A 22,028-nucleotide genomic window follows, 5' to 3' on the forward strand; every position below is an offset into this window, starting at 1 on the left:
CAAAAGGAGAGACGCAGGAGCGTCCAGGAAGAGTAAGGGTCTGCAGAAGAGAAGCGTAAGAGAAGGGGGAAGGAGAGCAGAAGACTTTTATAGGCCTCCTCCTTTGGATTTCAACTTTAAACACCCTCTGAATAAAGGATCTGTATTCTAATTACAGCGCAAACTTCTCTGGAAATATCGCTTTAATATAAACATATCACTACAGCTATCACCAATGCATACTCTTCAATTAAAGCACGTCATGGATTTAAAAGATAAGTGAAAGTAAGCACAATTCTTCATAATCCATCCATCCATCCATCCATTTTCTTCCACTTATCCGGGGTCGGGTCGCGGGGGTAGCAGTCCAAGCAAATTGACCCAGACATCCCTCTCCCCGGCGACACTTTCCAGCTCCTCCTGGAGAATCCCGAGGCGTTCCCAGACCAGGCGGGAGATATAATCCCTCCACCGCGTTCTGGGTCTACCCCGGGGCCTTCTCCCAGTTGGACGTGCCCGGAACACCTCTAAAGGGAGGCGTCCGGGAGGCATCCTTATCAGATGCCCGAACCACCTCAGCTGACTCCTTTCGACGCGGAGGAGCAGCAGCTCTACTCCGAGCTCCCTCCGGATGTCCGAGCTCCTGACCCTATCTCTAAGGCCGAGTCCAGACACCCTTCAGAGGAAACTCATTTCAGCCGCTTGTATCCGCGATCTTATTCTTTCGGTCATGACCCACAGCTCATGACCATAGGTGAGGGTTGGAACGTAGACCGACTGGTAAATGGAAAGCTTTACCTTCCGGCTCAGCTCCCTCTTCACCACAATGGTCCGATACAACGTCCGCATCACTGCTGACGCCGCACCAATCCGCCTGTGGATCTCACGCTCCATTTTACCCCCACTCGCGAACAAGACCCCGAGATACTTAAACTCCCCCACTTGGAGCAGAGTCTCACTCCCCACCAAGAGAGAGCAATCCACCGTTTTCCGGCAGAGAACCATGGCCTCAGACTTGGAGGTGCTAACTTTCTTCATAATCAAACAATTCAAAGTAATCTATGCAACAGGGAAAATACATTGACCTTAAATGTCAAAGATGAGTTCTCATTAATGATTATCATTATCTTAGGATGCAGATTTCATAACTTGTGAGAAGTTAAAATATCTTAACAGAACTTATCACACAGGGTTTACACAATACAACATCTACCACGTCTTCTCCTCTAGATGGCGGTGTTGACCACAAGGAAGAAAACCCAATTAAAACATGTTTCATAACTTTGTCATTATACATCATAGAACTCTGGGAATTTCAATATTCTTATCAAAGTCTCAACATTAAAGTTTTTATCTTAGCTTCAGAATGATAAAATCATGAGTTAATATACATTTTGGAAATGTCTAAAACTTGTCCCTTAGAGTGAGATCTGGAAAGAAAGGTATTTACGACTTGATTTGGCAGAGAGGTAAGAAGGTCTGTGTGTGTGTGTGTGTGAGTGTCTCTGAGTATGCTTCTATGTCGAGGTGCATCTTTCTGTTACAAACAGTTTAAAACACATAAAACAGCTAACCAACATTGTTAAATATTCATTGTATTACATTTTTATCGTCCTTTCTCCTGGCGATGTGGAAAAAGTTAAACACCAGGAGAAGGGGATCTGGACAGGAAGACAGCTCTTCCTGTGTCATCACTTATGGTTCGGAGTGTTAAAAGAGGGGGGGAGGGGGGGGGGGTCTACTTCTACTGGAGGAACGTGAGCTGATAAATCCACTGCACTACTCTAAATCCCCACAGGGTGGCGCTGCAGCACGAACAAAACTACAGATTCAATCAGTGTGTTCATTTTTCTTGTTGTTCTCCACAAAACAAACCTGTGGAGGTCATTTCAGTTCAGAGTCAGTGGAAGAAGATATCTGAGGTCCAGGTCCTGAGTCTGAGAGTGGAGCTGGTCTTCAGACCGCAGCACTGAGAGTCACCTCCACCTGTTGTGATTGGTCCGTCAGTCTGTCAGGAACACGGCTCAGTCAGAGACTCACCACATCCAAGCTGCTGCTGTTTCCACCTCTCTGACCAGCAGGAGGAAGACCATCCTCTCTCTGATCATCTGACTCTTAGTTCTTCCATCTGATGATAGAAAACAGACAAACAGTGTTTACACTCTGAGACTCACTTCATCAGCTGTGATGCAGATCCTCCAGTCGAAAGACCAGCAGAGACTTCAGTCCTGCTCAGTCCAGAGGTGGAGGGATGTTGTAAAGTAGCTTCCTTTCAGCTCTCAGGTTCATATATTGGACTCTTGCAGCTTGAGGGGACAGACAGAGTCCTTGAAGGCATCATGTGGTGTTGACTGTTGTCACTGTGTTCTGTGTTTAAATATGAAAGCAGGACTTTCTTATGTTGTTTGCCTTTTGGCTTCTCACCTGGCTGAACATCACTGAGTCACAGGTGTTTAAATCCTCCCTGTGTGTTACGAGCTCTGTGTGAGCAGAATGTGAACCTGTCTCTGTTTGTGCATCAGACTAATGGACCCTTTAAACAGCAGACTAATACTGCACCCCTGACTACAGACCAGGTTTTGGGTAGTCCATGGTGCAGTATCTTTCTGCTCTGTCAAGAGAGCCACGCCCGACCAATGTAGTGGATGAAGCTCTGACTCTCATCTGATGCATTAAAGCTAAAGTGATCAGCCTGCTGTACAAAGAGGATCAGGTTCAGGTCCCTGTATTAAAGTGATCAGACTGCTGTACAAAGAGGATCAGGTTCAGGTCCCTGTATTAAAGTGATCAGCCTGCTGTACAAAGAGGATCAGGTTCAGGTCCCTGTATTAAAGTGATCAGCCTGCTGTACAAAGAGGATCAGGTTCAGGTCCCTGTATTAAAGTGATCAGCCTGCTGTACAAAGAGGATCAGGTTCAGGTCCCTGTATTAAAGTGATCAGACTGCTGTACAAAGAGGATCAGGTTCAGGTCCCCCCATCTCTACATCTGAGATGAAATGGTGGAGAGGCATCATCACTTTCCTCTTTGACACTTGATGATTTATGATCTCACATCTTCACTGAGGAGAGAAACCTCTGGGAGTGTTGAAGGTTTGTAGGATGTCCTGAAGTTCTGCTGTGATACTGTGTTTAGAGGAATACTGGAGAGACCAGCACGGACTAACTCCAACTCTATACTGACCTCAGAGTCTCCAGTCTGTAGTTTGGACTCTTCTGAAGATCACACAGCAGCTCCACGTATGAATCCTGCAGCTTGTTGTAACTCAGGTCCAGCTCTCTCAGATGGGAGGGGTTGGACTTCAGAGCTGAGGCCAGAGAAGCACAGCTGGTCTTTGTCAAACTGCAGGCACTCAACCTGAATAAAGAAGAAATAAAGACATTTTAGAAAGAAATGATCCAGCTTGAAATCCAACGTATTCAATCTGTAGAGAGCAGAGAGAGGTTTAAAGGTACAGTGTGTAGAAATGGTAATATTTAGTGAAATCTAGCACTCAGATTCTAGACTATATGTGTCAAACGTAAGGCCCGCAAGCCAAATCCGGTCTGCGGTGGAATTATCTTTGGCCCCCAGGATAATATCAAATTATTTTTAGAGCTGGCCCGACGGTATTTTGCATGAACCACTAAAACTACAAGTCCCATAATGCACTGCACGTCAATCGAGGGCCCGCACGCGAGAGCCGTTACCCCACTCAGCTCATCATCAGCCTCATGAAGCTAGTCACCTGCAGTCAACTTTCAGCTATCACTCTCCCCCAAAAAATGGCTAAACGAAAGGTGGACTTTAAAAACAGGGGTTTTCAAGGCAGGAGGGAGGCAGAATATATATGCATGTGTGTAACAGAGGAACATGCATGTGTGTAACAGAGGAACATGCATGTGCGTAACAGAGGAACATGCATGTATGTAACAGAGGAACATGCATGTGCGTAACAGAGGAACATGCCTGTGCGTAACAGACGAACATGCCTGTGCGTAACCGAGGAACATGCATGTGCGTAACAGAGGAACATGCCTGTGCGTAACAGAGGAACATGCATGTGCGTAACAGAGGAACATCCATGTGTGTAACCGAGGAACATGCCTGTGTGTAACAGAGGAACATGCATGTGTGTAACAGAGGAACATGCATGTGTGTAACAGAGGAACATGCATGTGTGTAACAGAGGAACATGCATGTGCGTAACAGAGGAACATGTATTTGCGTAACAGAGGAACATGCATGTGCGTAACCGAGGAACATGCCTGTGCGTAACAGAGGAACATGCATGTGTGTAACAGAGGAACATGCATGTGTGTAACAGAGGAACATGCATGTGTGTAACAGAGGAACATGCATGTATGTAACAGAGGAACATGCATGTGCGTAACAGAGGAACATGCCTGTGCGTAACAGAGGAACATGCCTGTGCGTAACAGAGGAACATGCCTGTGCGTAAAAGAGGAACATGCCTGTGCGTAACAGAGGAACATGCATGTGTGTAACAGAGGAACATGCATGTGTGTAACAGAGGAACATGCCTGTGCGTAACAGAGGAACATGCCTGTGCGTAAAAGAGGAACATGCCTGTGCGTAACAGAGGAACATGCCTGTGCGTAACAGAGGAACATGCCTGTGCGTAACAGAGGAACATGCATGTGTGTAACAGAGGAACATGCATGTGTGTAACAGAGGAACATGCATGTGCGTAACAGAGGAACATGCCTGTGCGTAAAAGAGGAACATGCATGTGTGTAACAGAGGAACATGCATGTGTGTAACAGAGGAACATGCATGTGTGTAACAGAGGAACATGCATGTGTGTAACAGAGGAACATGCATGTGTGTAACAGAGGAACATGCATGTGCGTAACAGAGGAACATGCCTGTGCGTAAAAGAGGAACATGCATGTGTGTAACAGAGGAACATGCATGTGCGTAAAAGAGGAACATGCCTGTGCGTAACAGAGGAACATGCATGTGCTATAGGCCTAGACTGCCGGGGGAACTGGTGCACTGCCACACACACTGGGATCCTATCTCACCCCCTTCCCCCCAGGTTAGATTTACCTCCAGGTTAGATTATTGTAATTCCCTTTGATCAGGCTGCCCCAATAAGCCTCTAAAGACTCTTCAGAAAGTTTAAAACGCTGCAGCTCGAGTACTGACCAGAACCAGGAAGAGAGAGCACATCTCTCCAGTGTTAGCTTCTCTACACTGACTCCCCATAAAATCTAGACTAGAATTTAAAATCCTTCTTCTGACCTACAAAGCCCTTAATGACCAGACACCTTCATATCTTAAAGAGCTGGCTAACCATAGACCTTTCTGGAGTCCCTGAGCTCCCTTGTCTCGTAGGTTCCTCTGAGCTGCCGTAGACGTCCTCCTGCTGTGGACGTTCCAGACTCCAGCTGATATGGACGTGCTGGACTCCAGCGGCAACAGCTACTACTACTCATCTCATCAGTATCATCGCTCCCTCTCTCTCTTATTCTCCTCTATCCCTCTTTCCAGACCCAACCCAGTCGAGGCAGATGGCTGTCTAACATGATTCTGGTTCTGTTTGAGGTTTCTGTCTGTTAAAAGAAGTACTTCCTCTGCGCTGTAACTAGCTAAATACTGTGAGGTGCAATGCTCATGGTGGTTTAAGGTGGGGTCAGACTGAGTCTTATCCTGTCTTGGTGTGGGGTCTCCAGACTTCAGCCTGAAGACCCTCAGTGTGGATCAGATAGAGATCAGCCATGGTTCTGCAGTTTAGTGTCACCAGAACAATCACATCAGAAACATCTCAGCAGAGACATTAAACAAAGGAAAGGTTTCTTACTTCAGAGTCTCCAGTCTGCAGTTTGGACTCTGCAGAAAATTACACAGCTGCTTCACTCCTGAATCCTGCAGCTGGTTGTTACTCAGGTCCAGCTCTCTCAGATGGGAGGGGTTGGACTTCAGAGCTGAGGCCAGAGAAGAACAGCTGATCGCTGACAAACTGCAGCTCTTCAACCTGTATGAAGAAGAAATGATGAAATGACAGAAAGAAATGATCCAGCTTGAAATCTAATATATTCAAACCTGCAGAGAGCAGAGGAAGGTTTAGGATGTATACATGAAGAAAAGTGAGGCTCCAAACAGCTGAAGCTAACAGGATGCAGGTTTCAAACAGAGAAAGAGTGAAACAGAGTTCAGATCAACATCAATGACAACATACTGCTGCTTCAATAAAGACGCACTGACTTCACCTCTTATTCAGAACAAAGAACACAGACAACACGCTGCTTCTACCCAGATGAATAGAGACAGACCATAGGACTCATGGGAGGAAAGATGCTCCCAGGTTCATCGAGGCACCAATTCAAATGTATGGAGGGAATTTAAGAGGAGGGTTAGAACAAGATTCTTCAGGACTACAGAGACAGGGACCACAATGAGCCCAACTCACTCAATAAGGTGATGGAGAAACTGTGCTCGCTGGGCAACCACACACACATATTCTGGACCTGCCTCAGGATAAGGACATTATGGGATGGCGTTTTTAAGACTCTTAAACAAGTGTTAGACCAAAACTTCCTGAAGGATCCCAGGGGGGCATTGTTGGGTGTAACCCCACAGGGAACAGATGGAAGAGGCATCAGTGGTCATATGTGCCACTATGAAGTGGTTCAGAGCTGACCCCCGTCCCTCAGTCTGTGGTCTGAGAAGGTTTCTGAAATATAGTTCATGTCGCTTAAATAAAATGCCTTTATTTCTCCTCCCTCATTTTATTTTCCTCCTTCTTCTTTTTATTTATTGATATATTCTTTTATTATTTACTCTCATGTGTTGATTTATTTGAAGGTATATCTTCTGTGTTTGGTTTATAATGATATTATATTTAGTGAAACTGTGTAACAACAGATACAGCAGAACTGTAGAAATGACTGTTGAAGTGAACTCAACCAAAATACAAAATAAATATCAATAAATAAATGCTGCTTCTATAAAGTTTGATGAAGATTAAAAAAGACTAAAGATGTTCATGACTTCACCTGTTAAACTCCACCCGTCCCACCTGTGACTCCAAATACACCAACAAGTCAAACTCAAATGAAAACTCTTCAACAGACTTTAGATTTGACTCCAGATCCAAAAGTCCCAAAGATTCAGAATATATCAGGATGAGTTTGGAGGAACTGAAGAAATCTATCTTCATCATATCTACAACATCTTTCACTGTCATTCAATGAGACAGACACACAAAGTCTGCATTTCAGGTTGAAATGAATTGTCTTGATCTAAACTGGAAAATCATTGAAAGCAAAGCTCTCGTTTACAACAACGTCGAGCAAATACAAGAAACATTCAAATGCATGATAAGCAAATAAAAGATCAAACCTTCAAAGAATGATGATCAAATCAAAACAGACAACAATTAAAAAAGTCATGTTAAAACAAAGTCAGTTAAAAAAGGTACAATCAGAGGTTCAAATGTTTACAACTAAGGATTTAAAAGGACTCAAACAAAGCAGTGTGTTCATTTTAAAGAGCTTTGCAGTGAGTTCAGGCAGATGGTCCAAAAAAGCCAAATGCAGATCTTCCAAGCTCTGAATGAACTCTGGGAACCTGGAGAGTGAGCCCATTAGTAGATCTGGTGTGATGTGCTGCAGAGGACATAACCAGCATGGATGATATATATGAGGGTAGCATCCCAATAAGAGCTTTATAATAAACAGGTATGAGTTCAAATCCCACCTTTCAGTCAGAGAGGACCATCCCACCTGTTTGTTAAGGATGCAGTGATGAGTGCTGTAATGATCAGCGTAATAAATCTCAATGCAGAGTGAAAAACTGCATCAAGTGGTTTTAAGGTGGAGGCTGAAGCATGCCTGTACAAAACATCTCCAGAGTCTAGCTCTGATCCAAAAGTTCCCTCCACCAGGGTTTTCCTACAGTGCAAAGGAAAGCAGGATTTGATCCTGTAGAAAAAGACAATCTTTAGTCCAAGTTTACTGGACACATTTAAAATCGGACTTTAAAAGGAACTTTCTCATCATCCAGAAACCCAGATATTAATAAACCTTCACCCTTTCTATACTGGTGATCTGGAGTTTCAGATCAATATGTGTGGACCTGGAAGAGATCATGAACTTGGTTTTCTCTGCATGTAAGACTAACCTATGTCTGGTGAGTATAACTTCTGATTCAGAGAAGGGAACCATCCCACAGGATTCATAAAGTTTCTATCTATCTATCTATCTATCTATCTATCTATCTATCTATCTATCTATCTATCTATCTGTCTATCTATCTATCTATCTATCTATCTATCTATCTATCTATCTATCTATCTATCTATCTATCTATCTATCTATCTAAGCAGCATTGGACAGAACGCACAGCAGACTGAGCATTAGCAGCATTACAATACAAAACTGTGTCGTCAGCATAAAGGTGAATTTTACGATCTGAAGCAGAATATATGACATTCAGTAGAATCCCTCCATCCTGCATTAAAGTGTTTAAACTGTGTGTCATCATTGTCTCCGTCTAACAGGAAGTTTGTGTTTGAAATGTAAAGAACTCACTTTAAAGCCATGGAGACCACTTTTCACTTCTCTTCAGATCTTTGCTGATCCTGTCCTGTACATGCCCTAATTCACAGGCACTGATACTTTAGACCACTCAAAGATAACAGGATGAGACTGTGTTTACAAAAAGCACTTACACATATTCAGACCAAAACCAGCAAAGAGATAAGACAGACCACTTTGACCACAGGTGTCGCCAAAAACCACACAAAGCAAAGTTCCTCTCAGGAGCTTCAAATGTTTTCAATCTGTAGCTCATCATCGTTCTGCTCCTCAACCAACAAAAACCTCTGAGAGGAACCAGACTTCAGCCTGAAGACCCTCAGTGTGGATCAGTTAGAGATCAGCCATGGTTCTGCAGTTAAGTGTCACCACAACAATCATCAGAAACATCTCAGCAGAGAAATTAAACAAAGGAAAGGTGTCTTACTTCAGAGTCTCTAGTCTGCAGTTTGGACTCTGCAGAAAATCACACAGCTCCTTCACTCCTGAATCCTGCAGATTGTTGTTACTCAGGTCCAGATATCTCAGGTGGGAGGGGTTGGACTTCAGAGCTGAGGCCAGAGAAGCACAGCTGATCGCTGACAAACTGCAGCTCCACAACCTGTATGAAGAAGAAATGATGAAATGACAGAAAGAAATGATTCAGATTGAAATCTAATATCTTCAAACCTGCAGAGAGCAGAGAATGGTTTAGGACAGGGGTCGCCAACCCCGTCGATCTTGATCGACAGGTAGATCTTTGAGGCTTTCTCTGTAGCTCTTAAAGATAATGGCAAAATAATTACGTAATAGCCTAGAATGCCTGATAAACTGCTTTTAGGATTGTGAGACCGTTCTTCTCTCTCCTCTCTTTAGGAGACACACAGTATACTTTCAATGTAATTGTTGTGTCGCAGCGACCCAGACTTTCCACATTTCATGGATTATCACTGTGTTATCCATCAGCAGGCTTTGGTTGGCAAAGTCTTGGACTTGTCCCATGTAATGACACTCGTGGTCACACTGATAAACTCCGTAAGAGCAAAAGCGCTCCAGCATCGCGTCTTCAAGACCTTATTGGATGAGCTTGATACTGTGTACGGAGACCTACTTCTCCACGCTGATGTACGGTGGTTGAGTCGCAGCAAAGTGCTGCAGCGATTTGTTGACTTGCTGCCTGAGATAAAGATTTTTTTGTCAACACGGAACGAGGAGCATGAGGAACTGTCTGATGAAGCGTGACTACTGGATCTGGGGTTTTTGTTCGACCTGACAGCAAAACTGAATGCACTCAATTACAAGCTGAAGGGAAAAGACCAAGACCTGCCCCACATGATCAGAGCAGTGAATGCATTGAAGGCCAAGCTGGGTGTTTGGACCACACACCTACAGAACGGGAGGCTGACCCACTTCTCTGACCTGGAAAAAATGTCACAAACCATTGTAAACAAGGATGCTTTTCACCCGGAGCAGTACTGAGCCTGTCTGGACAAAGTGGCAGCGGCGTTTACTCGGTGTTTTGGTGAGTTAAGCGTCATGGAAGATGTTGCTGCTTTTGTGTCAAACCCATTTCTGCCTATTGATATTGAGCAGATAGCAACCAGATTCCAGCAAGTATTTGTTTTGCCAAGTGGTGTTGATATGGAGATGGTTGATGTGCAAAATGACATTAAGCTGAAAGCCAGATCAAGGGACAGTGACTTTTGGGGACTTGTCAGCAAAGAGAAATATCCTCTCCTCACTGCATGTGCACTAAGAGTGAGTGCATACTACTTTACTACCACTCACAGACAGCATTCAATCACAGACATCTCACTAACTTGTTTGCCTGCTATATGGTGTTGTTAAGTGTAAAGTGATGCTGCTTTAGATGCAACATGTAACTTGGTCTAACTGCAGGTAACTGAATTGAACTGACTGATAATTCAATAAGTGTACATTACAGTTTAACTTTCTAAAAAAGTGCAAGGTAAAGTTTGAAGTTTCATCAGGTAAACAAAACAGCTCATTACACTTAAATATGACCTGTCCACTACAAGTGTTTATTCATTTAATTTTATGGTATGAACAAATACAATTATTATTAAAAGGGGTGTTAGAGCCTTATGTGTGTCAATATTATGTGTGGACTGTTTGTGTGTTTGATGCACTTGTGTGGACACTAGGTGGTGGGTGTGTCAAACCAGGTGTTAGAAAGCATATAGGGAAGAAGACCCAATCAGTGGCAGGTGAGCTGCCTACCGGGTAGCAAACAGTTTTTGACCGTCTTGTTCCGTCTCGTTCCGTTTTGTCATCATATTGTCTACAATAGACGTAAGCCTGTAATTCTACAAGTTCGATTAGATGCAAGTGTGGATTGATCGGCTGTGCGTATATTGTGAGTCTAATAAACCCGTTGATGTCAATGCACAAGCGGACTTCATTCATTCATGCTGACGAGGAGGACGCGTCAACTGAGTCCCGGTAAAGCAGCCCCTCAGTGGCTTATAGGTGTTTGTTTCGTTTGGCGAAAGCAAGCCACTACAAGGGGTATAAGCCACATGCCTTTCTTTTTTGTGTTTTAGTTCGTTTTTTTCAAGGCTTTCAGTTTGAAGGTTATACAAATAATTCATTGTAATTCATACAATATGGCTCAATAGGAAATACATTATGTGCTGTCCTTTTTTTCTCAATGCTTCTATAGGTAGATCTCACCTTTCACACAAGTTGAGGTCAGAGATGTTGAGCTTAAAAAGGTTGATGACCTTTTAGGATGTATACATGAAGAAAAGTGAGGCTCCAAACAGCTGAAGCTAACAGGATGCAGGTTTCAAACAGAGAAAGAGTGAAACAGAGTTCAGATCAACACCAATGACAACATCCTGCTGCTTCAATAAAGACGCACTGACTTCACCTCCTGTTCTCTGCCAGCAGCTCCAACAGCTGGACAGACACAAACTCAATTCTCAAACTGATTCTAGATTTGACAAAAGATGACAAAGTATCTGAAAACGTCTGAAAAGACTTTTGGAGTAACAGAAAGTAAATAATGCCCAGCACGTCTACGATTGGTGGAGGGCAATATGACAAAAACATCTGATCCCAATTCTGTTAGTGCAGAACCACCATCAGGGTTTATCACCTTTCTTTTTCATGTTCACTTTGAAGACAATTCTACAAGTTACTGAGCACAACAACCAAACTGATCTCCCCGTTTGAAACATAGAGTCCTTAAAGAACAAAGAATAGAGACTACGGAGGACAAGAACCTTTTTACTGATGTCCACATTCTGATCTCAACTATTGGATCAGAGCCCATCTGGGGTTTTGAACTGATCCAGGATCAGCAGTTTGAGCCCACATTTTCCTCCATCTTTGTTTAGAAAGAAAGAAAGAAAGAAAGAAAGAAAGAAAGAAAGAAAGAAAGAAAGAAAGAAAGAAAGAAAGAAAGAAAGAAAGAAAGTGAAGAGAAACTTCTAGAAATGTGCATGTATGATATGAAGGAGTCTGAATGAGGTTCAACCATTAATTCCACAAGAAATCCAGAACAGAGACAGAGAAAGACTGAACTGACCCCAGAGTCTCCAGTTTACAGTTTGGACTCTTCAGACCAGCAGACAGACGCTCCACTCCTGAGTCCTGGAGCCTGTTGTTGTTCAGGTACAGCTCTCTCAGATGGGACGGGTTGGACTTCAGAGCTGAGGCCACAACTTCACAGTGAGTGTCTGAGAGTCCACAGCGATCAAATCTGTGAGGACATAAATATTAAAAACATGTTATTATTAAAAGGTAAGTTACATTTCCTTCCCCTTGATTCACAGCATTCACAGCGCCATCTTTAGGACTGATCTGGAACAGTCAACAATCAACACCCCTCTTATCTGCTATACTGTGAACAACAGTGTGTTCTGAGTTCAGAGAGTAAAGTCACAAACTGAGGAGGTCAGTGGTAAAGAGAAGAAGTCAGAGTCTTAGTCTGTGTTAGCATAAATGTTGAAATGTGAAGATCAGAAGAGCAGCCAGCCGCCTGCACTAAAACCAGGAGTGTGGAGCATCTTGTGAAGTTCAACTTTAGCTTCATGAAGAAGTGAAGACTCAGGGCCTGATCTCCTAAGATCTCAAATAAGGAGCACTATATTGCGTGTGCAAACTAAAACATTGCACATGTTATTTCTGGGCGTGTTGCAGGTGATCTACTATGACTGCGTGCGCAAATGACAACAAGTGCAAAAGTGGAACGGACCGCCCTTAAATAAGGATTTTGTGTGTGCTACCAGCTGTCACCATGGATAGTTTTGGAGAGCAGAGTGGCCGTAAACGAAAAATGAAGTTTGAAGCCATGGAGTTGGAGGTTTTAGTGGAGGACACACATAAACACATCTGTGAACTCCAGCAGAGACATCTCAGTGTTAGAAACACGATTTGGGGAGGCCATCTGTGAAAAGGTGAATCCTTTGAGCAAAAACAGAAGATCTGCTGATGATATAAAAAGAAGAGTGCAAGATATCTGCAGAAGAACAAAAGAAAAACTTTCCCTTAATAAAATCTCTAATATTGGACACATTTAATTAGTTCAAAAGTCTGCCAGTCTTGCTCTAGCTACTTAATTGGGAAGTCAATTGCAGTTTGAAACAACCAGGACCAGAAAAGTTAGGCCTCACTTTGATGAAGACAGTCGCCTCACTGACGCAGAGAGCAACTTTGGGGTGAACGTTTTTAATGCCTGTCTTGATATCATCATCCAGCAACTGTCCCAAAGATTCACCAGCTTAAATGGAACTGTGAACATGTTTGAGGCAGTTCACCCCAACACACTGCTGCAAGCACGAGATGAGGAGTTACACCAAGCTGCCTGGCGACTTAGTGAGCACTACGGTCGGGACATCGCCCCCAGCTTCCCTGGCCTACTGCTTTCTTTTAGAACCTCTTTCAGGGACCAGATACCAAAGCAAAAGTCTGTTGCTGATCTGACAAAATGCTCATTGTCAACCTGCCAGCTGTGAGGTTTGGGCCCTCCTATTATTTTTTACTCTTCCCGTCACATCTTCACAACTTCTGAGCACTCATTCTCCAAGTTAAACTAAAATCCTCTTGAGGAGCACGGTGGGACAGGAGAGACTGAGTGGACTTGCCCCGTTGTCCATTGAGAATGACAGAGCAATGAAAATGGACATACAGTGCATCGTGGACAAGTCGGCGGAGCTTAAGGCTCGTCCAAACAGTGGTGAGTAGGCCGAGTAGGACATATTGATTTTTTGTTTGTATGTGAACATGTGAGCCGCTGTGCCAATTTTACTAAACTGTATTGCTGTTGATACAGTGACCTACTGTGCTCTCATTAGTTAAAGTTAAAGTGGGTGTCAGATTGATGCGGTCGCTATCCGTGGTGCTGAACTGCTTTGAATTTGTGTTGCAGTGTTGAAGGAGTTTCTCCATAGGAGATATGGCATGGCTCCTTTTTGTGACTGCCATGTGTGTGTAACGCTGTGCTAGTTTGCACCTGCCTTTCAAACGTGCTAAATATAGACACAAAAACACCGCCCGCTTTCTGCTTCAGGTTTGATAAATCCCATTGCATTTGCTAAATGATTACAATTGCATCTCCTCTTCCCAGTATTTTGCACGTTCTGATGATCTGCATGTATTCTGCATATTCATGAAGGCAAACACGCTAAATGGATAGCGAGTGCTATTTTGCTCATTTGACAGACGCAATCCTCGGTGCTCCCGGTTAGTACGTCAGCTTTGCATGCGCTATCAAGTTTGCACGTGTTTTTATACACGCAAACCTTTAGTAGATCGGGCCCTTAGTCTTTGAGCACATCAGCACCACCTCGTCATACGCATCAGAAGTCTGAATAGATAGTGTAACACACTGAGTCTACTCTGAGCAGATTAGTAGACAGCCTGTGCTCGTTTCTGCTGTTTGTCCTCAGCTGTCCAGTTTCACTTCACAAGATGATCCATGTTCTTGGTTTTAGATCAAGCAGCTGGCTGCTCTTCTAACATCTCTCTATATGTTGTTTGATCCTACAGACTGTAGAGATTCATGATAAGCTGTTATTCAAACTTCTTTCAAGTGAAACTACAACTCTCAGAAGATTACAGCTTCATTCTCCTAACCTGACCACTGGAATCTGTAAGTTCATCTTTTTATTCTTGTAACTTTACGTCTTTCATGTAAAAACCTCTTCTTTTTAATCCTGATGTGGTCCTAATCCTCCATGGTGGCTGTGGGCTAGGGTGACAGTAAAGCAACAAAGACTGGACTGATCTTTCAGACTTGATGTGTTTCAGCAGACCTCTCCTCAGCCTACCTCACAGGTTCAGGTGGACAAGGTAGATCTAAAAAGCATCACAGTGGCATCGACAGTGCCAGGATTTGTGGGGCTTACATTGTGAATGAAGGGTTCAGGGATCATGAGACTTCATGTTCACACATGGATTGACCCCCACAGAGTCCAGACCTCAGCACCATTGAGGACCTTTGGGATGTGCTGGAGAAGACTTTGCCCAGCGGTCCTACTTTCCCATCATACAAGATCTTTATGTAAAATGACTGCACCTCTGGACAGACATAAATGTTGTGACATTGCAGAAGCTTATGGAAACGATGCCAGGGTGAATGTGTGCCGTACTCAAAGCTAAAGGCGGTCCAACAAAATATTAGAGTGGTCCACTTTTTGTTTGGACGGGCGGTGTATAAAGGCCGTCTGTCTCTCATGCTCTGTCCATTACTGCATAAACAGCACCATCTGATCTGGATCTCCTCACACAGCCTGATACAGGCCACTAAGTGACCAGACCAAGGAGCGGTTCATCAGCTGCAGGTGATCAAAGTTTCAGAAGGTGTGTCTGAGAGTTTCTGACGCAGAGGTTTTGTCTGTTTCTTTTGTTTGGTTGTAAACAGAGACTCCAGTCTGCTGTGAGTCCTTTCAATTCAATCAAGAACAACAAAACTGTAAAGGACCATCAGGGTCCACTTTAAACTTTACAACTAACTATGACATTCAGAAGAACTTCTTCATTACTGTCCTCTTCACTGACGCTGCGCTCGCTCTGAAACTAAAGTGCTCCACAGACGTCACTCGTGCAGGGAAAGTTTGGATGAGATGAACGGAGCAGCCGTAGCAGAGATACCGACTGACGGCACAGTGTGAGGAACAATGGCCACCAACAAGTGGATCCATTTTTCACATTTTCACAAGATGTAGAAATCTATTGTGTTTAGTTTTACAGCATACATATAAAAGAGAACAATGTGAATCCAACAAGGTCAACATGTCTTATGATGCAGGTTCCTTTAAAGAGCAGGAAGAACCAAACAGCTGATTTGCACTGATACATGAGGACCATCAAAACTGGACTTACTGAGCCTTCCTGCAGTTCCTCACAGCTGGAATCAGTCTCAGTCGTCCCTGGCTTGATGTTTTGTACTTATACAGGTTCAACTCATCCAGAACCTCCTCTGACATCTGCAGCATGTAGGCCAGAGCAGAGCACTGGATCTCAGAGAGTTCCTCTGATCTGTTCTCTGACTTCAGGAACTCTTGGATCTCCTGATGGACTGAGAGGTCGTTCGTCTCCGTCAGACAGTGGAAGATGTTCATGCTTCTGTCAGGAGAGATCTCATCACTGTTCATCTTCTTCAGGTTGTTGATGACTCTTTGGATCATCTCTGGACTGATGTCTGTGTGACCCAGCAGACCTCCTAAGAGTCTCCGGTTTGACTTCAGAGAGAGTCCATGAAGGAAGCGGACAAACAGGTCCAGGTGACCGTTTCTACTGAGGAGGGATTTCTCCATGACCCTCTTCAGGAAGACATCCAGGGATGAATTTACATGTTCTCCTACCATAAAAGATGCCAGTACCTTTCTGTTCCTGGTTGTGAAACAGTGGATCATGTAGACTGCAGCCAGAAACTCCTGAACGCTCAGATGAACAAAGCAGTAGACTGTTTTCTTGAAGATCACACACTCTCTTTTGAAGATCTCTGTACAGAGTCCTGAGTACACCGAGGCCTCTGTGACATCCAGACCACAGCGCTCCAGGTCTTCTTGGTAGAACATGATGTTTCCTGACTCCAGATGTTCAAACGCCAGCCTGCCCAGCTTCAGGAGGACTTTACCGTCAGCCTCCATCAGCTCCTGAGGACTGGTCTCAGGACCCTCAGCGTACTTCTTCCTCTTCCTCATGGTCTGGACCAACAGGAAGTGTGAGTACATGTCGGTCAGGGTCTTGGGCAGCTCTCCTTTCTGCTCTGTGCTCATCATGTGCTCCAGAACTGTAGCAGTGATCCAGCAGAAGACCGGGATCTGACACATGATGTGGAGGCTCCTGGAGGTCTCGATGTGTGACATGATTCTGCTGGACAGATCTTCATCACTGATCCTCCTCCTGAAGTAATCCTCCTTCTGGGCGTCAGTGAAGCCTCGGACTTCTGTGACCCTGTCAACGCGTGAAGAAGGGATCTGATTGGCTGCTGCGGGTCGAGAAGTGATCCAGACCAGAGCTGAGGGGAGCAGATTCCCCTTGATGAGGTTTGTTAACAGCAGGTTTATGGATGAGCTCTGTGTGACGTCAGACACAACCTGTGTGTTGTTGAAATCCAGAGACAGTCTGCTTTCGTCCAGACCGTCAAAGATGAACACCAGTTTACAGACAGCCAGCGTCTCTGCTGGGACCTTCTGTAATGTTGGATGGAAATCATGGAGCAGCTGGAGGAGACTGTACCGCTTATCTCTGATAAGGTTCAGCTCCCTGAATGAAAGCAGAACCACCAGACTGAGGTCTTGGTTCTCCAAGCCCTCTGCCCAGTCCAGAGTGAACTTCTGCACTGAGAAGGTTTTTCCAACACCAGCGACGCCGACTGTCAGAACCACTCTGATGGGTTCCTGTTGACCAGGTAAGGCTCTGAATATGTCCTGGCACTTGATGGGAGTGTCCTGGAGGATCTCCATCTTGGAGGTGGTCTCTAGCTGTCTCACCTCATGTTGGGTGTTCACCTCTTCACTCTGTCCCTCTGTGATGTAGAGCTCAGTGTAGATCGTATTGAGGAGGGTTCTACTTCCTGTTTCCTCACTTCCTTCACTCACACGCTCACATCTGGTCCTCAGACTGGTCTTATGTTCCTCTAAAACCCTCTGCAGACCACGATCTGCTGAAAGAGGAGAGAAATATGAGACATCTGACAGTGTGGATCAGCTGAAAAGGTTTGAACTGTATACATTCAGGAGATAAGAAAGTGGGGCTGTCACAAACAATGACATCAGAGGAAAGATGGACACACTTACTGGTTTCACTGCTGGTCTGACTGGCTTCCTGTGGTCCTGATGTCGGTCTGGAAAGAGGAAAATTCAGTTTTTATATGGTTGAGTTTAAAGTGAGAAAGTTCCAGTGTGTTGAACATTGACTGGATCCTAGTTTCTGAAGTCCTTCTCTCTATCAGCATCCTGCTGCTAAATATTGAACAGCAGCTGCTGCCTGAATGAGCAGGGACACAAAGAAATCAAACTCTGATTTTATGACAGGATTTTGAGGCTCGGGAAGAGTGCAGGATGATTTCTCTCCGTCAGCTTCACAACATTTGATTTTCCTGAACATATGAAACAGATCTAAAGGTCTGATAACAGACACTTTGAGCTGCTTTTCATTTCTCAGTCAATGATTCTCTTTCTTTTCTGGCAGTCAGAGTCCTTACTGAAACCCTTTATTTATAGAAACCATGTGTTAACGTGTTCACTGACTCTTTCTATAGCAGCACTTTATGCAGGTTGCTGATTCAAGCATGAGAATCCAATGAGGGAGCCCAGGACATCGTTTTGTTCTCATGGTCTAAAAAGAACTTTCTGAGTTTCAAAGTCTGGAATTAAACCAGATCTAGTTCTGAGCACATCAGTTGATGGTGCTTGAGAGTTTGGTGGTTGAAAGTAGTTCTCTTACCGGGACTCTGAGGGTCCTGGCTCTTTACTGAATTGTGGAGCCCAACCTTTAGACCGTTCACTCTTCATAGACAGACAGCTGGACAGGGGAGACTTTGCTCTGTGCTCCTCTTCCTCCACACAGTCATCCATCTTCTGCTCTTCAGAGTGAGTCCATCTGTATCAAGTGTTTGTAAGTTCTTCAACCTGTGGACAAGGTAGACAGACAGGTGAGACACAAACAGGAGGAGTGTGTTACACCATGAAGATCTCATGATATCAACTATTGATCTGCACACTATCATTCTCTTCTTTTCTTCTTGTTCTGAATCAGAAAGGTCCTGATTGATGGTTTCTTCTTCAGTCTCATGTGATCAAGTCAAAAAGTCCTCAAAGAAACAGGAAGTATTCAGCTCTGCTCACGTGTCAGAGCTTTGGACCACATCCTGTTGAGTTGGTAAACTGGATGTTAAATCACATGATGTTTTTCTTCCAGAGTAAGTCTGGCTCATCACCTCACTGCGTCTGATGACATGGAGGATGAATGTATCCCTAAACAGAAGGAAGCTTCCTCTGCTCCTGAATAGTATGCAGCCCTGAAGCTTCACCAAGCAGGCTTCAGCATAATCCAACACTAGGAGACACTAACACTGGAAAGATCTGAGTGTGAAACATGCTAACATCTATCAGACTACAGAAAGTCCACAACACGTACTCCACCATGAACAAAATGGACTCTGGATCATGTCCCAGCTGTCCTCAGGGGTCTGCTGTGTTCTCCCCTCAGTAGGACTCTCCTCTGTGGGGTTTGCTTCCTCGTGTCTGACCTTTGTCTGTTTGATGACTGAATACATTTATTGTACCTGTAACCTGTGGTTTTAATCCAGCACTGAATGAGGTCCATAAACAGACTTTGGACTGAGATTATGAACTGATATGTTAATATTTAACAGCAATAAAGATAGTCAGGACCAACAGTATTCTGTCTAGCAGGGTATAAAATCACAGCATCAATATTTGACAGGTCAGTCCATGTTGACAAAGCAACCTTTGGTAAAGTTCAAACGTTACATTGAAGCTGTATTTAGTGCTAACGGACCTGCAGCATCTAAAGCTTTGACTTCTCCCCCTGAATCCAAACACATCTCCTGAACATCAGTTCTTCTGAAACCTCAGTGATCATGAGCTCAGAACACTGACATCATGACACACTGGTCTGTTCAGAGTCTGTAAGTGTGTCAGAGAAACAGTGTGAGAGGAAGTCTCATCTCTATCAATCAATCTTTATTTATAAAGCACTAAATCACAACAAACCTTCTCCTCAGATTCTTTCCAAACAGAGCAGGTCTAGACCGGACTCTATGTTCTATTATTAACAAAGACCCAACATCAAGACCGGATCACATCCAGTCCCATCTTCCAGACAGGACTCAGTCTGATCTCATCTTTATCCACCATGAGCAGAGCACTTTGCAGCATTTAGCAAGTTACAGTGGCAAGGACAAACTTCCTTTAACAGGCAGAAACCTCCAGCAGGACCAGACTCATGTTAGACACACATCTGCTGAGACCCAGTATCCACAGCACTTTGTAGATCTGTTCCCTCATCCTTGTCAGACTCACGGTCTACAGATGATGGATGTTTGATTTTAAAGCCTCACAATAACGCGACGTGTAGCTCTGAGCTCAAAAATGAACAAACACTTTCTGCTGGACTCACCAAAGACGGAGACAAGAGGAGGAACCACACATTCAGGTTCCTGTATGAAGACCTGATCCAGCTCTGGATCTGATCAGCTGTCTTTCTTTACTGGTTTGTAAGTGTATTGATGAACACATGACACTTGATTCACTTCAGATACAGAGCTGACAGTAAAACACTGAATAAAACTCACCCTCTCTCAGACGTCCTTTTCCTCCCTCTGCTCCCTCAGAGTGGAGTCTGAACTCTGATCCACACTAACTGACTCCTATTGCTTTATTGCCCGTCTCACTGGTAACCTCTTTTATCAGGTCAGAGTCTCTCCTCTTCTTGATATTTACTGGAAATGATGAGTCAGCCTTTCTAAGTGAGGGAAAATGTCCCCTGATCACTTTGTTTGTGTGGCATCAATAAGACTCCTTGAATCACCCGGACGTACATGAACTACTCATGGTGACCCTGATGCTGTGCATCTCACTGTACGAGCACAAACTGAAGAAACAGACCCCATTTAAAGGTACAGTGCGTAGAAATGGGACTGTTTATCAGTCAGACTGGAACACTCCCTCACTCACCCTTCTTGTCCGTAATGAGACGGTGGCCTTAAAGGACAAAAAGCTCCTGTAGTGCGTGATAATTATGATCCTCCATTTGTCAGGTTTTTAACATCATAAACATCTATGGATTCTTTTGCTCACAGCATCAACCACTCTCTTCTTATTTTACTTTACTCTTTTTTTTTTATAATTTTTATTTTTCAAAAGGCAGGTATAAACCACAGTGTTGTTTCGTACAATAGTTTTTTTTTTTAACATACATGACAAGAGAGGTGAATGCGATGACGTTCTTTTGGATAGTTGTGGTGGGAGTTAGATCTGGTGGTTTGCCAAAAATTGCTATATGTGGTGTCGGTTCTAATTCTAAGCCTAACGTGTCTGAGATAGCTTTAAAGAATGATTGCCAGAAGGTAGATAGTTTGGGGCAAGACCAAAACATGTGAGTTAGGTTGCACGGTGTCTGTAAACACCTATTACATCTCTCGTCTATCTTATCCGGGTAAAGTTTAGAAAGTTTATCTTTACTATAATGTAGTCTGTGAAGGACCTTAAACTGTATAAGGGACAGTCTAGCACAGCTTGAAGATGAATTGACCGCCTTCAGAGCTCCATCCCAGAAGTCATCGGATTGCTTTATCTTGAGTTCTGTTTCCCAGTTCAGTCTAATGTTGTTTAATATGGATTCACTGGAGGGGGTCAGAAGGTCATAAAGGAACGAGACGTGACCTCTTACTAGGTTTTTCACCTTGAGTGCTAAATCTATTCCACTAGGTGTTGGGAAAAGTGGGAATGATTCTGTGTTGGTCTTTGAAAAGTTACGCAGCTGGAAGTAGTGGAAAAAGTCGGGACTATGTAGATTAAAAGTGTAAATTAGTTGATTAAAGCTTGCAAATGCGCCGCCAATATACAGATCACCTAAGTTACAGAGTCCCTTATCTTTTAAGATGTTAAATCGTGGGTCAATCTTTGCTGGAATAAATAGATGATTATTACATAGAGTGGAGTAGCAAGGGGGACAGTGAGCCAGCTGAAGTGGCGTCTTATTTATGTCCACATTTTTAATGTGCCAATGACCACAGGGTTGGAGGTAAAGTTAGCAGAAGAAGAGGGCAGGGGGCTGCATATCGAGGCTTGAAGCGAGGTGGAGCATGACGCTGTCTCAATCTGGCACCAATTGGATTGGGGTGAGGTGAACCATAGTGTCATCTTATGGACATTTGCTGCCCAATAATAGCCGATGATGCTGGGTAAGCCCAGCCCCCCAACCGACCTGTCTCTACCGAGTATTGCACGACTAGCTCTTGGGTGTTTACCAGCCCAGATAAAGGAAGAGATAATCTCATTAATAGATACAAAAAATGCTTTAGAGA

General features: G+C 43.9%; 1 protein-coding gene across 1 annotated transcript; it reads right to left on the reverse strand.

Moving 5' to 3' along the window:
- Positions 1-1,744: 1,744 nt before the first annotated feature.
- LOC117819480 (protein NLRC3-like) lies at positions 1,745-20,358 on the reverse strand. Its single transcript, XM_034692873.1, has 8 exons — positions 20,295-20,358; positions 18,422-18,606; positions 17,773-17,819; positions 15,851-17,639; positions 12,054-12,227; positions 9,108-9,122; positions 3,162-3,320; positions 1,745-2,107 (listed from the first exon to the last, which is right to left on the reverse strand). The coding sequence occupies exons 2-8, from the start codon at positions 18,550-18,552 to the stop codon at positions 2,095-2,097; spliced, it is 2,328 nt and encodes a 775-aa protein (XP_034548764.1). The 5' UTR covers positions 18,553-18,606; positions 20,295-20,358; the 3' UTR covers positions 1,745-2,094.
- Positions 20,359-22,028: the final 1,670 nt, after the last annotated feature.

Source organism: Notolabrus celidotus, chromosome 9 (genome assembly GCF_009762535.1).
Source record: "Notolabrus celidotus isolate fNotCel1 chromosome 9, fNotCel1.pri, whole genome shotgun sequence".
Lineage (NCBI taxonomy): Eukaryota > Metazoa > Chordata > Actinopteri > Labriformes > Labridae > Notolabrus > Notolabrus celidotus.

Bases quoted from the DNA above. Each gene is read 5' to 3' on its own strand.
- LOC117819480 (XM_034692873.1), bottom strand. From the start codon at position 18,552: ATGGATGACTGTGTGGAGGAAGAGGAGCACAGAGCAAAGTCTCCCCTG. The intron at 17,640-17,772 runs GTAAGTGTGTCC...CTCCTCTTTCAG, and splicing joins TCAGACCAGCAGTGAAACCA to CAGATCGTGGTCTGCAGAGG. The intron at 12,228-15,850 runs GTAAGTCCAGTT...ATGTCCTCACAG, and splicing joins AGGAACTGCAGGAAGGCTCA to ATTTGATCGCTGTGGACTCT.